Source organism: Platalea leucorodia, assembly GCF_965183815.1.
Source record: "Platalea leucorodia genome assembly, chromosome: 9".
NCBI classification, from domain to species: domain Eukaryota; kingdom Metazoa; phylum Chordata; class Aves; order Pelecaniformes; family Threskiornithidae; genus Platalea; species Platalea leucorodia.
The window spans coordinates 48,289,559-48,304,100 of record NC_138831.1 but is presented as its reverse complement, the minus strand read 5'-3'; the positions used below and the strand labels follow the sequence as shown (position 1 = coordinate 48,304,100).

Here is a 14,542-nt window from a genome sequence, read left to right as displayed (position 1 = left end):
CCCATTCCCGCGGCGGGGGCCGCTCCGCGGCGGCCCCGCCACCCCCGCCGCGGCCGGGCGGGGCCAGGGGAGGCGGGCCGCACACGGCGCCTGTGCCGAGGGGCAGGGCCGGGGAGGCGGGCGTCCCCTTCCCTCCCCTCCGCTTCCCGTCCCCGCTCCTTCCCCCATGGCGGCGCTGGGCGACACGGCGCGGCTGGCGGCGGCGGCGCAGCGCGGGGCGGCGGCGGCGCTGTGAGGAGCCGCGCGGGGCCTGCGCGGCGCGGCGCCGGGCGGGCGGGCATGGCGGGCCGCGGCCGCCGCGCCTGGCTCAGCGTCCTGCTGGGGCTGGTGCTGGGCTTCGTGCTCGCTTCGCGCCTCGTCCTGCCCCGAGCCTCCGAGCTGGCGGCGGCGGCGCGGCCCCGCCGAGCCCGCCCGCAGGGCTGCCGCCCGCCGCCCGCCGCCGCCGCCGCCCCGCCGCGCCGCCCCGGCCCGCCGGCCCAGAGCTTCCTCTTCGTGGGGGTCATGACGGCGCAGAAGTACCTGCGGAGCCGCGCCGTGGCCGCCCACCGGTGAGCGGGCGGGGGGGGGGGGCGGCTCCGCTCGGTTGCCTTCGGCTGGGTTGGGTTCGGAGGGGCTGGGTGGGGGCCGGCTGGGCTCGGCTCTGGGCACGGCCGTTTCGCCCGAGGAGCGGCTGAGGTGAGAGCCCCCCGGGCGGGAGGTCTCCCGCGGCGGGGCCCCGACGGCCGGGATCCCCCCCGCCGGCCCGGGGACCGCTCGCCCTTCCCCGGGGCAGGTGTGAGGGAGCCGAAGCGGCCCCCTCCGGGCACGCTCGGACCCGGTTCTCCCCGCAGCAGCCCGGGGTGTGGGGTGAAGGGAGAGAGGTGCCCCGAGCCTCCATCTGCTGCCCGGACAGGTCGGCGGAGCCGCCTTGAGGCTCCCGCACGGCCTGGTTGAGCCGGTACCTGGCAGCGGGACCCCGCGGCCTCGTCTGAGGGTCAGGCAGCCCCTCGGTAGCGAGGGGACACCGGGAGAGACGCGGTCGTCAAAGTGCCCCCCTCGGCGCTTCTGCCGTGGGCATGGCGGCGTCACGCTGGTGCAGTCCTCGGCTGCTGCTTCTGAAGAGAGCCGACAGCCTAATCATAAAGTTTGGAGATGGCTGTAACCCCCTGGGTAGGAAAAAAAGACCACTGCGCCAAGCCGAGAGCATGTGCTTAGGAGCGAGACCCAGAAAACGCATCTGGGAACAAAGAGTAAAATCGGGCTCCGCTCGCCGCAGCTGTCGCTGAGGCTGGACCAGGTAGCGAAAGAGCTTGAATGGGGAAAGTCGGCTTGGGCGAAACGCTCCTGGCTTCGGGCTGGTGGAGCTAGCGCAGGACCCGGGGTCTCCGAGCCGTGTGTTTATTACCTGAGCGCACCTATTTTTGGAGCAGGGACAATCTTTGTGCTTGGCACCGCGTGCCGCTCGCCGTAGCCGGCGGCGTGTTCTCCAGCCGTACCTGGGTATCGCCGCGAGCGCCGCGTGCTAACGGGACTTCTGTCCAAAGCCTCGGCGGCATCAGAATAATCATCTCTGCTGTGAGAGACGTGTCTGTGGCTTTGGAGAAACTCTCCGCTCTGCTGAAATACGCTTATTGCTCCGGCGTTCGCGCCAGCAGGCAGTGCTGGGAGGCTGCGCAGGAAGCCTGCTTGGGAAATCTGAAAGAGTTAAGAGCTAAAATGTCAGCTCGGGTATACCCCGGCTCCGATTGAGCGCTGCACAGCCAGTGCTGTCAGAGGAGCAGCCAGGAGCTCTGGGGCGGATCTGTCTCTAATAAAACGTCCCCTTTAGTCTCGTACTAGAACAAACCCTCCTCCGTCTCCTGCCTGCCCAGGTTGAAAAGTACTTGGCCCTGTTGGCCAGTAAGAACAGGATGGGAAAACCACGTATGACAGACCGTCTCCTCTTCCCCCTGCCCAGCCCTGCTTTTGGGAAAGGGTAGCTCTCTTTGTATCAGCATCAAACGCAGTAAAGTAGCTTAATTTGGGCAATCTGAAGCATATTGTCCACCGACAGTTTTAATGGAAACTTAATTCCTTCTTTCAGCAGTAGAAGTGTAATTAAGTTACAGCGAGTGCGTGATTGATGCTTTGAAATGAGTGAAAGAATCTGTTTCTTCAGGGTTATGTATTCTTCTTCACTGTGTGGGATGGAGCATTTTGGATTGCAAATCTCATGAGCCGTGTAATTTACATTTGCATACAGAAAGGCTGGAGTCGTGTTGGGACATCATGTAACAGGTTCTATGGCAAAATAGTTTATCTAGCATCCATCAGATTTTGCAGCAAGAATTCAAGAAAGGGAAATATATCACAGTATTGTCCAGAGATGGGTGTTAGTTGTGGAGCATTTCACTTTGCTGGCGTGGGAAGGACTCTCGTCCCTGGCTGTGCCCGTGCTTGCTGAACAGTCCCGTGCTGTGGGAGAGCTGGGTGTACAGAACCACATCTGCAACATCTGCTCACACAAAAAATGGCTAAAGATGCAACTTAACAGATCCAGCTAATGGAATCAGGCTCCTTCAGCTCTTGGAAGGAGATCTGAGTATCGCTTTTTACTGCGTTGCTATTCTGGTTTAACCTCTAGAGATGATGTCTGCTGTCGGAAGGGACGAATAGAGAGACCTCTTAACGTTGCGGTAGGGCTAAATGCATTTTTCTCAGCTCCGTTGGTAAAAGAAAAGAGCTAATGTCCCGGTGACAGGAAGACATCTTTGGGGGAAGGTGGGGAGGGGGGAAGAGGAAGACAAACCTGAAATCTTAAATGGCTTTTGATTGCCATGAAGCACTCGAGCAGACAATCGCTGGGATTACTACATTGACAAAGCATCCTGGTGAGCTGAATCGCTGGCACAGCCAGTGAAATGGGAAGCTGCTAGCAAGGCATTCCCGGGGTGGCAGCGTGTGCAGAGCCTTGATACTGCGCTAGCCAGAGCGCTGAAAGGAATTAGGGATTCAGAGGCTGAATACCTCCAAATTGCTGTGGCTCAAAGGCCGTTTACAGACACGGCTAAAAAGGGACCGGGGCGGAAAGCATTTGCTGATCCTTGCTGCTGTGAATCCAGATAGGGTCTAACAAGAGGGGAAGCAATCCACTTCCTGAACATCAATCATGAGGAAAATGACCACTGCAAGGCAAAACGGGCCTGCTGGATTTTCAGGAGACGCCGGCTCTTGGAAACAGTCGTGCTTTTGTAGTCTGTGAGGCAGAGAATAAGCTATAGATCTACAGGTTTTTGGAGGGCAGATTTGTAGCTTCAGCAGTTATTGCATCTGACAGCCAGGTTAGCAGAGCTTCCCTACCAGGAGGCCGGTGAAGTGCAGCAGCTGAAACTGCGGTGTCACATCAAAGGACAAGAAATAGGAAAAGAGCCGTGCAGGAAGGAGTTAAGGTATGGCTGGGGTTCAGGGAAAGTGCAACAATATGTGCTAATGGTTTTGTAGTTGAGGGGAGTTGTCCTAAAAGAGCTGCAGGAAGGGAATAAGCAATCTCCCAGAAGATTTAAGTCTGCTGTCTCAGGAACAGAAATATCAGGCAGTTAACCCATTTTTTTTTTTTTTTTTTTTTTGCATAGCAACTAGATTTCCCGGGAAACGTGGCAGGAGAGTAGTGTGAATGCAGTTAATGGCGAGATGTCAGAGGTTGGCCTTTGGCAGTATCTCTGCAGGAACACAGCCGCAGTACTTCTCAATTTGGGACAGTCCCTGCGGCACCTTGAAGTGCCACGAGGCCACACGCACGAGGATGGCGAGTGATGCCGGGACTCGTGCTGAGCCGCCCCGCTCCTGCGGCAGAAGGGTGGCCTTCGGGAGGCTCCATTTCAAACGTGCTGCCACACCGTTCGTGGTGGCTTATAGGAAACAGGCTGCACTGGAATCTAAATACCTGCGTGCTTGGAAGAGCTTAAGTGAAAGGCAGCCAGAAGGATTTGGGGTCTAAAGGAGTTTGTATTATCTGTCTAAGCCCGCGCTAGCTGCTGCAGGAGGGTAATACAAAACACATTTTTGTGCTTCTTGTAAATTCAGAGCCTGGGTCAAGGCTGTTGGGTGATTTTGGTCCTCTCTGGTTGCTAGTGAGGTGATAGGATGGATTGTGGAGCGTGCCCTCTTGCCTCTCGGGAGGAGGTCATATGAAGTGACTTTGAACATCGTGACAGCATCATACGTGTTTTGCTTAACAAAATCGTACCGCAGTATTGCAATAGTGAGAACTCGGTGTGTCCTGCTCTTGTGTCCTCTAGCAGAGGTATGACACGTGTGGGCTTTCCGAGCAGGAAGCAGCTACCTAAAATTTGCAAGAATGTTTAAGGAACGGTATGAAACACATACAGCGAGAGCAACTGGCATGGATGCACGGGGGATAAGGAGAAACGAAGTCACCTACATACCCCAAAATAACCTTATGGCCTAAACCTCTGGGACACTTGGGCTTTGATCTTAGTCTGACCCACCGAGTATCAGTGTGCCTACGGATGATGGATCCGTTTCTCCGTCCCCGTTTCCACAAGGAAAGTGGATGGCTATCCATGGACAGAAAACTGACAGCACTTTAAATTGGAGGAGTTTAATTCAAAGGACTCTAAGGAGCTGTGGAAGCTGCTTGGGTTCTCTATTAAAGCTAGATACCAAGCTGTCCTGCAAAAATTTGAAAGGAACTCTCCCTCAAAATCTGAATTCTGTAATGCAGATATTAACTGACAAGCTCTTTTAAATGTATCTGGAAATTTAAAAAAACAGCTTGTTTTTCTGACCTCTCGTGATGGTCATCTGCAGTACCATGTGCGGGAGCAGCGTGCTGGTTCCCGTGCTCGGTTCTCCTAGCTGAGCTGTGGTTCATTGCTTCTCCTGTAGCAAGCGTTGCTGGGAAGACGGGACCTTGAAGAAGGCTTACGCAAAGCTAGCCCTGATTCAACATGAAATGTAGCTGAACCATATATTCAAGAAATCAGTCTTTTAGGTCCGTTATCTTGCTGAGTTCTTCACAAATTAAGATTTTCTTCAGCATAATTATACAAGATGACTATTTCTCAAAACTTTAAATGGTTTCTGTGATCTCCTCTGAGGGAGGTTCCCAAGCTGCAGGCAAAAACCAAATACGTTTTTTTGTAATCGTCTCCAGTTTGGGTCTCTACAAAGGGAGCACTGTCTGCATAACGTTGCTGACTATGCTTCTGCTGAGTCTGCAGAGCTGATAACAAAGCAAGGTAATACAAATAAATAATAAACACTGGAAACTGAAGATAAAACATTCCAGACCTGTGCTCTTCCTGCTCCGGGCTATGCTTTTTGAACTTCTTTTTAAATGAAGAAATTACTTACGACAATATTTGGTAACTACAGTAGTGGTCACTTTTTAGCAAATACTGGGGTTTTTTTAGCACTTTCTTTGTGCACGTTGCTTTCTGTATTGCATGAATACCTGTACCAGCTGTGACAAAATCTTTGCACCCAGTTTGCTTGTGCCTTGCTCAGATTAGGGTACACATAGGATATCCAGTGCACAAAACCTGTGAAGGGATGGTAGAATTGACTTGGTAGCCACCAATACTGGAGCAGTCCTAATGTCCTCTGCTAAGAGGTTTCTTCTACGGAAGCGTTAGCTAATTTTTCTGTGTTCATGTTTGTTTAAATTACACTTTGATTCCCTTGTCAACGCTAGCTTCTAGTTTGTTGGAGTTATGTGCCCTGTGCGCTGAGAGAAACCAGGTCGCCCACTGTCGTGCACGTTTTCAGCGCTGCTCCAGGGGAAGGTAATAGAGAGCCTTGCTGTCCTGATTCATGCACATCCTCCTGTTTAACCGAGCAGATTCAGATTACATGGAAGAGATAAGGTTGGGATCTGTCAGAGCAGTTGAGTTGCTGGGTTTTTAAATGACCAGTTCAGGACATGTATCGGTTGTATTCAGAACCTGATATTTCTCGAGACGGCCTTAAGTTGGCTGAGGCCAGCAGCGATCACCGCAGGGGAGGTGGTCTCTGCAGGCGTAGGTGCAGGAGTCTGGTGGCAGAAGTGTTGTGACCGCATTTCCTTTAAACAGCTGAGGGTGACGGGGAGCCCTCATGGGGGGAGGGAAGGTGTCAGGTTTTGCTAAAAATATTTTCCTTTTTTTTTTATTATCATCAAACATACAATTCATTTGCAGATACAATCTGCAAGTCTTATGTTAGAGAAGCCTTGACTAGGAAAGCAACGTCAGCCGGTGGGGGTGGGTGCTGGTGGGGCTGCAGGAGTGGGAAGGCGTTGAGACAAGAGCTCTGTGCCTAAGGAGCTGAAGGGGTCAGGTTGCTGCCCATAACCTGAGAGCAGACACGGTGAACTGGACTGGAGATGGGAGGACAGGCGAGAAACGTAGGTGTTAACGCACTAATCTTCAGAATCACTTGCGACTGAGCCAGGTCTGATTCTTTGCAACGTCAGAGAAAAAAGTTAAACGTGGGTTTGATCAGAATTCATCCCTGCGTTTACCAGTCCTTGGTTCTGCTGATAGCTGGGGTCAGAAAAATGTACTTACAGTTCATCTTATGATCTGTGGTTTGGCTTCTTTGGCTGGGTGCAACGACATGTTTCCTGAGCAAACTGTTCTGTATTCTCTCCCCAAAAAGGGGCTGCGTGGAGCAGCGAGCTGTGGCTTAGCCATAAGGAGCAGCACATGGTGACTCCCATTGTTCCAGCCTCTGCCGAGCAGCGCTTGCGTTGACACAGACGCTCGGGCAATTTTTCGATGTGGGAGTGTATTTCGTCTGTCAGAGTTCGAACAAATGCTGAAAGCCACAGTCACAAATAACACGGCGAGTTTGTCTCATCCTAGAAGTTGCGTTGTCACGGGAAATGAATAAAGGCTTAGTCAAGCTGTACTGGGGCACGGCTGGCGTGAGATCCCAAGGCTGAAGTAACGTTGCATGTCCCATGTGTGCAGGGATATTTCTCTGGTTTATTCCTCTTTTGGTATGAAACTTAAATATGGCCCACATCCAAGAAAAGATGGGGCCAGACTAGCTTTGAGCGAAGGGGTTTAAGGCTATATGAGGGCTGGAAATCAAACCTGCCAGGGTTTGTGGATGTCCATGAGTTTTATTCCACCTTCATTGAATGGGAGCTCTATCTTGACAATACTTAAGGGTGTCCTGAGGTGAGGGAACCTGGTTGGAGAGCAGGGAGTAAATGTAAACTGGGAACCAACAGAAGGAGTAGTGGTGTTGAGAGTTGAAGACTGCTCCTGAAGTGTCCAGAAAGGAGCTAAAGCTTGGCGTGATGGAAGGCATCCTGCGTTGTCCATACTTCATAATCAGTACGAAGGCAGATCTTTCAGGATGTTGAGAGCAAGTCTGAAAAGTCGTTGTTTGCTTTTGAATAAAAAAAGTCAATAAGCAGAAATTTCTGTAAGACTTTTAGCTAATAACTTCACCTGGTGATTGTCTGGAAAGTGTCCTGGGTCCGCCCAAAGCTGCACTGGGAGCTGGTCACAGTGGATGAGATGAGCTGTATTTCTCAGTAGCTTTGTCTGCCTTTTCTTTCTATAAGGTTAAAATCTGAATGCATCAAGTACCTTTAATGAAGAAGTCTTTTAAACTTAGACTGGGAGTCGATAAGGGAAGAGCGATTTACCGTGTAGTCTTTTCATTCAAGACCAGATGATTTGTATGTGGAGTGTGTGTGTCAGAAAATAAACGGCGTAATTTCCTTAATAGTTAGTGAAAGTTCAAGATATGAGCATGTCTCATTTTAAAATGGGCAGTTTTCAATGCTTTAACAGGATGTGACTTTATAACCAGTAGTACCGGGCGTTAATTGCATCACTGATGATTAAAGGCCTCATCACCTCTGTTGTGAAATCAACAGGAATGTTTCCACTGGCTTTACCCTGTGCTCCTCTGGGAAGCTGGGATCTAGACTTTTCCTATGAAACACTACCCATGGCAGTAAGAAATCCAGAAGACAAAGCTTTTAAAGTAATTGAGCGATGTTCCTTACACAAAGCTGAATTAGTGTGTAACCATTAAGGTGTCGAAGTTGGTGTTTAGTTAGTACTACTTAAATACCTTTGGATTTCCTAGTGGAACTTCAGGAATAATTCTTCTGAAATATTTTTACATCTCACACTTTGTATGGTAGCTAATTCTGGAGATTTCAAATTTCAGATGGCCTGTGCTGCCCAAAATCTGCTCTGCTTTTGGCAAGAAGCCTGCGTTGGGAGGCATCTGGTAAAAGTGACAGTGATGCATTGAAGGAATGCTGTGTCCTTTACCTTGAGAGTGTTTTCACACTCAGCTTTGAATATAGGTTATAATGTGAGCGTGGTCGCCAAACATAATTAGAAAATATTCTCCCCCTGAACAAAAAGGGGCAAAACCTGTTGGTTTACCAACAAAATTAGTTTTCTGTGAGTGTCTGTGAAGGATACATGAACTTGGCTTTTCCCCAGGTAGAATTTGAGAAAATGGTACTCAAAGCTTAAAATTCATTATTTTTAGGGCAAGGCTGTAACAGTTACATGATTGCAAATCCTCCCTGGAGGAGGTTAAGTGTTCTGCAGTCTGCCTTGAGGAATCATCCTACATCTCTTCCCGCAATACAAGCGTCCCAGTTTCCCCACGCAGATGGGTTGGATTTGGCAGAGAGGAGCACGGAAGGTGTGGAGCAGATGTCGTCGCTGTGCTGCTTCGCACAGAAGAGGCTCCTCTTTTGTCATGTTCCTGTCTGCTAAATTCTGGTCTGCAGTGTACAGAAAGCTGCTGGAGGTGCGGCTGTTGGTAGCACCAGGTGATCTCTTGGGATCACATGTTTTGCATGCACCTCTTAGGACTACTTTTCTACTAGTCCTTTGCTGGTATGAGCAGACCCATTTGAGCTTAGTATTGCTACCGTGCTCTATGCTTCTCTGGCTGTTGCAAACAGGCAGGAGCATTTTACTTCTGCCAAAGCCCTACCTGCTTCTCCACATAGCATCTGGAGAAGTTGCTGTTTGGTTGGTTTCCCACAGGGTACTGATTCCTCACAAGTTCATGGGACATTTGCTTCTGGTTACTCTTTGGAAATCAGTACTTCTGAGCACACATTTGAGCTTTTGCGGGACTTAGGAGGATTGGGAGGTGGCTGTGATGCTGAATAACTCACAGGGAAGCTTTGGAGGCATTAAATCCAGTTGTATCTGAATTTTTTGCCCATCTTGGGTCCCTTTGGCTTTGCTCTGTGTCTTGTGACCGATAGCTGCTAGACCAATACTAAGTGTGCTTAAGAAAGCCTGCCTGCCACTAGTGAATTACTACTATTGAATTATTTTTCTATCAGATACAGCTACAAAATGATATTCAGATGCTTGTCATGTCAGAATTTTGTGTGTGTTATACCAATTGTTCTGTGTGCCATGTGAATGTCCTCATTTGCATGGAAAAAAAATAACCCTTCAAGGCGTTTAAAAAGAAAATTTGTAAAGCAGATGAGGTGCAGTTCCTTCGAGTGGTCTCTGGTAGCACTCTCTGCCTGCCTTGGTTTGCATACTTAATTAGTCCTTATTGTTTTTTTCAATCTAGAACGTGGTCCAAAACCATTCCTGGCAAGGTTGAATTCTTCTCCAGCGAGGGTTCGGACACCTCTATTCCCATCCCCATCGTGCCGCTTCCAGGTGTAGATGACTCTTATCCCCCCCAGAAGAAATCTTTCATGATGCTCAAATACATGCATGACCACTACTTGGACAAATACGAATGGTTTATGAGAGCTGATGATGACGTTTACATCAAAGGGGACAAACTGGAGAACTTCCTCAGGAGTTTGAACAGCAGCGAGCCCCTCTTTCTTGGGCAGACTGGCCTCGGCACCACAGAGGAGATGGGGAAGCTGGCTCTGGAACCGGGCGAGAACTTCTGCATGGGGGGACCAGGAGTGATCATGAGCCGGGAAGTCCTGCGGCGAATGGTGCCCCACATTGGCGAGTGCCTGCGAGAGATGTACACCACCCACGAGGACGTGGAAGTGGGAAGATGCGTACGGAGGTTTGCGGGAGTGCAGTGTGTATGGTCCTACGAGGTAAGGACGAGGGCGCGGAGAATGAGGGGTGTGTTTTGGGGGAGGTAGAGGAGAGGCTGGCAGCAGGGGATTGCTGTCATACGGCTGTGCAGCAGTTCCTCCAGAGCTCACCTCTCTTTGCAGCTTGACCATGCAACTGTACAGTTTCTGTGCTCTTTGTTTCCTACAAGTGTCACCCTGGGAGAGACCTACGCAAATACAGAAGTGCAACAGTAAGGAGGGAAATGGAGCCTGGCATTAGGCATGTTGGGGTGAGGGGAGGAACATTCATCACTCATAAGTTATTTTTATTTAGAAAGAATGAGAATAAGCTTAAATTAAAATGGCCATGGGTCCCTGCAGTCTGGACTGTCCAAGCCTCTTTTATCTTCTTTAGCTGGGTATGTCATAGTGTCAGTGTGGAAAATAGATGATAAAATGATTGTGTTTCCTGCCGCAGTTGAAATGTGCAAGGCTGACAGATGTTTGCCCTGACAATGACAGCTTTTTCCCAAACGATAGCCGTGGCAGAGCTGTCTCATGGTGGCCGGCACTGTCACCCTGCCCGCTGAGCTGCCTGCCAGCCTGCCCGCAGCCCAAGTCCGCTGCTGCTCAGGGGACTCGCTGGCACCCCCGTCCTGCAGGCACCCACTGAGCAGATCCTCAGTGTCAGCAGAGACAAGCCACCACTCTTGCACCGAAACTCAGGGTCTGCCCACACTGATGGGGCTGCAAATTGGGCATCTTGGGGCGGGGAAAAACCGAGAGAGTCGACTCTGGCGGCTGCTCCCAGGGGCGAGGGGGGCTTGTCCTGCCCGGGTGCGCTGGGCTCTTTGAAGGGAGTCCTGGGTGTTTGCAGACTGTCTGATTGAAAACATCTGCTGGGCTTGAGCTGCAGTTTCTCCTCTAGTACCAGGGAAAATGCTGGTGGGTCTGTCTTAGAAATAAGGCTGAAGTTGAGAGCAGAAGAGAGTGTGAACAGTTTGTCTTTTTACACAAACATTTATGACTTGTACGCAACTATTGCTTTGTCCTTTTATGAGATGTGGTAAAGAGGGGGATTCATCTGCCTGTGTGACAGAGGAGCTGTGGTCACGGATGACGACAGATGCTGCAGCTGACCCACTCTTTCACTGGCAAAGACTTGTGTTAAACTTCTGACACTGAATTTCTGCCCCCAAAAGCTGTTGCTTCGCTTCCATTCACAGTTCAGTGACGGCGAAGGAGGTTTCCAGCTGCAGTAATTCATTCATATCTTTTGTGCATAAAGACTTTCTGGACTAACAGTAGCTCTCCACATTCCCTGCTTGCAGACCTGGAACTAGTTTATGTATTGCCAGCATCGTGGTTAGCCTCTCATAAGGAGTCAGTAACGTTTTCCACAGTTTTTAGCAGCGTAAAATTTTTACTCTAGACATTCTGAGTTGAAATAATTTCTGGTGTGAATGTCTGTACCGTGTGGCATTTGATAACTTACTGAAGGTCAGCGTTTTGGTCCTATTGAAACTGGCAAAGACCTCCTGAATTCAATATGATCAAATTTTGGCTTGAAATAGCACACAACTGCACTAGGAATGCTATCTGACAGAATTAGATTGGGCTTTTCTCAAAATCAGTTTTGTTGATCAGCTTCTGTTAAGTTATCCATAGTGCTGGATTCTCCCAAAATTGGGTTGTGTGAAGTGTGTAAATTGTAAGATGTTCAGAAGTAACCTGTGAGTGTGAGATGTTAAGGCTCAGCTGTTTTGGAGAGAGGGCAGAGTTTTGGTGATAAAAGCACGCTGCTTCTGCAAGGAATAGGTCCACTCTCATTTAGTTGAGGCTTTTCAATTTAAAAACCCGTCATCTTTTCCTGTTTTTGATCTGGTCCTCTCATTACCCAAACAACTAGATTAAATGTGCCTGGTATTTTATTTAAGATAAAGCAAAAGCTAGGTGAAATAATACAGCTGTTGTAACAGCAGTGTTAGGAAAGCCTGGTGTAAAAGCGACATTTTCCATGTCTTTTACGTTCATGAACATCAAGTAGCAGGCCACTGTAAGTGAAATGCAAAGCGCTGTATTTCAGTGAGCTTCTGACGGAGCAAAAAGTTTACCTGTGCCTGCTCTGCTGGGGCACAGCCACCACATTCTTCACAATTCCCATCGAAAGGGAGGCAGCGCCAGGACGAGGCTCAGCAAACAAAACGGTGTTGGCCTCAGAAAACCCAAAGCTCCAACTTCTCCTTCTCTTCCTGCACTTCCTATTCTGGGGAGTCTCAAGCGGCAGCGCGAACGGGGAGCGCCGGTCTCTGCAGTCACCCCCGGCTCTTTGGTTTTCATTCGTAGAGCCTCGGACATGGAGAGCCCTGCCGGACCTCAATTCGGGTGGTTTTTTTTCCCTGTGCTGTTCTTGCGGTGGGCTCTGTGCCCAGAGTCGTTTTACTCATCTCCACGACTGTCACTGCCCCCTTTCTCTGAATTTAGGATCCCACAATGTCTTTACTGTGCTGCTCATCTTCCCTGGCTCGGGCTCTGGGGTTGTGCCCAAATGCGTCTCCAGGCCTGGCTCTGTGTTTTTTTTCTGCTCGCAGCAGTCTGTCTCAAAACCCTTTTTTCCCCCCCTTCCTGTGTTTCTGTCGCTTCGCGGCTCTCTGCGGTGCCTCTTAGACCACTTCATTAGTGACACCGGTTATTGCCCGTTTCAAGACTTGTAAAGAGTTGTTCATGCTCTTCCTGCCGTCAGGACCTTTTCAGCAAATACAGTAAAGGAATTGACACCACGATTCTTTGGGCTTCCTGTTTCATCTTGCCCCAGAAAAGAGGCAGCAACGGTATGTGCAAGCTGGAGGAGAACCCAAGCTCCCTGGGCTCCGGGGAGCTTCGTCCGGCACACCCAGGCTGCTGCTTCAGGAGCAGTTTGCAGCCCATCATGGATTTTAGGCTCCTGGGACCAGGCTTGTAGCTGTTGCCCTACTTGAGACAGGTCGAGTGAGTCACAGATGAGACGTGCCTCTTAACATTTTAAGTTCTTCACGGCAAGGATTGCCATCACTGTAAAAACAAAACTGAGGCTGTTACTGCTGTTTGACAAATAGCTGTAAAACTCAGCCCTCTATAGGGTGGAGCAGCCAAAGCTATGGATTTTATGCAGCAAACTGGAAGTAAAAAGTGATGAAAAGAATGGAGCTGTGAAACCTCTGAAGCTTGCAGAGGGGAGCTTGACAGTTCATGAAGCGATACAGAGCGCAGTCCTTCCTCTTGAAGAGCACAAAGGGCTCGTACTGAACTCGCTAGGAAGCGATTCTGCATTTCTAGTGGATATTGGTATTTTGGACTTCTGACACACTGCTGGGTGTTTTTCTCGGAAAAAGTTTACATATTTAAGTCTCCTTCCTTCTCTCGTTTCCTTCTGCCAATAGTTCTTCTAGTTCATGCTAGTTTTGTTTTCTCGTGCACTGCCGTGTGGTGCCATGCGCCGTCTTGGCTGTTCAGCCCGAGAACAGGTTTCAGCTTTGATGACAGGCTATCTCATTTGTGATTTAAACGATCCCAACGTATTGCTGATCTCAGTTTTCATTCTGAGTCTAATGTTTCCTTTAAACGCATCTGAATTACGAAGCCATCGCTCTGTAGCGTAGTGTTGTTTCAGCCTTGTTTCGTAGCTGCTGCTGTTGGTCTAATTAGTGTTTAATAGCCTCATCTTAAGAGTGCTGGTAACTTTAATGCAAGCTCTTTGTAGCTACTAGAAATCAAGGCAGAGCAGATACATATCCCATTAATTTCTTCAGTCATAAAACCCCTCTGACACGCATTGCTTTCAGGTGATGCTAACTGCTTCGTGTCCTACAGCGCAATAGAAACAGCTGGATCCAACGGAGCACCTCTAACTGCTGGTGCAAATGCCCACGTTTTGTCTGGTTTTCCTTCTGTTCTGGTTGAGGTAGCGGGAGAAATTAGGTAATTAGCAGCAAGTCTGTCTGTGTGGAGGGGGCTGTGCTTTCCTCTAAGCCAGCAACGATGTCTTAAATGTTCTGAAGTGAGACAGGGTTTTTTTATAATATACCTAGAAAAGAAGCTGTGACAAAGGGAGCGATCACATCGGGAAACGTGGGCATCAAGGAAGAGTAGGTCCAACCTTTTGGGCGTTGGCGAGGGGAAAAAGTAGGGCAGTGGTGACTAGGGATAGCAGGGGGCTTCTGGGAGAAGGGGGATTTGAATTAACGTTTTGTGTGGTCTTTCATCTGGAGTAATTGAAGATAATTGCTACTCTGAAATTCACTGAAGTTAGGAAAGCCCTTAAAGCGCACATTATATCTGCCAAGTACATTGGCAGTGCCAGAACATACCGTTTCTGGAATGGACTCTCCCATGGGCAAAACTGAAGTTTATGGTTTTCTGTAACATAGCCAGAAGTCAAAAAAAGAGAAAAGCCCTGCAGCGGTTGATCAGAACTGAAATACTGGGGACAGACGTGACTGTTAACCGCTAACCTTCAGTTCCCTTGCTTTATCTTCTGAGAAAGAACCTTCCTTCATCAAC

At 49.5% G+C, this 14,542-nt stretch overlaps 1 protein-coding gene across 1 annotated transcript in view; it reads left to right on the top strand.

Moving 5' to 3' along the window:
* Window positions 1-279: 279 nt before the first annotated feature.
* CHSY1 (chondroitin sulfate synthase 1) overlaps window positions 280-14,542 on the top strand; it is a gene marked incomplete at its 5' end in the record, with an annotated part of 79,304 nt that continues 65,041 nt past the window's right edge. The window contains 2 exons of the mRNA XM_082321418.1: window positions 280-548; window positions 9,547-10,042. Of these exons, the coding sequence (XP_082177544.1) occupies window positions 280-548; window positions 9,547-10,042 (765 nt within the window). The remainder of the gene's footprint in view (window positions 549-9,546; window positions 10,043-14,542) is intronic.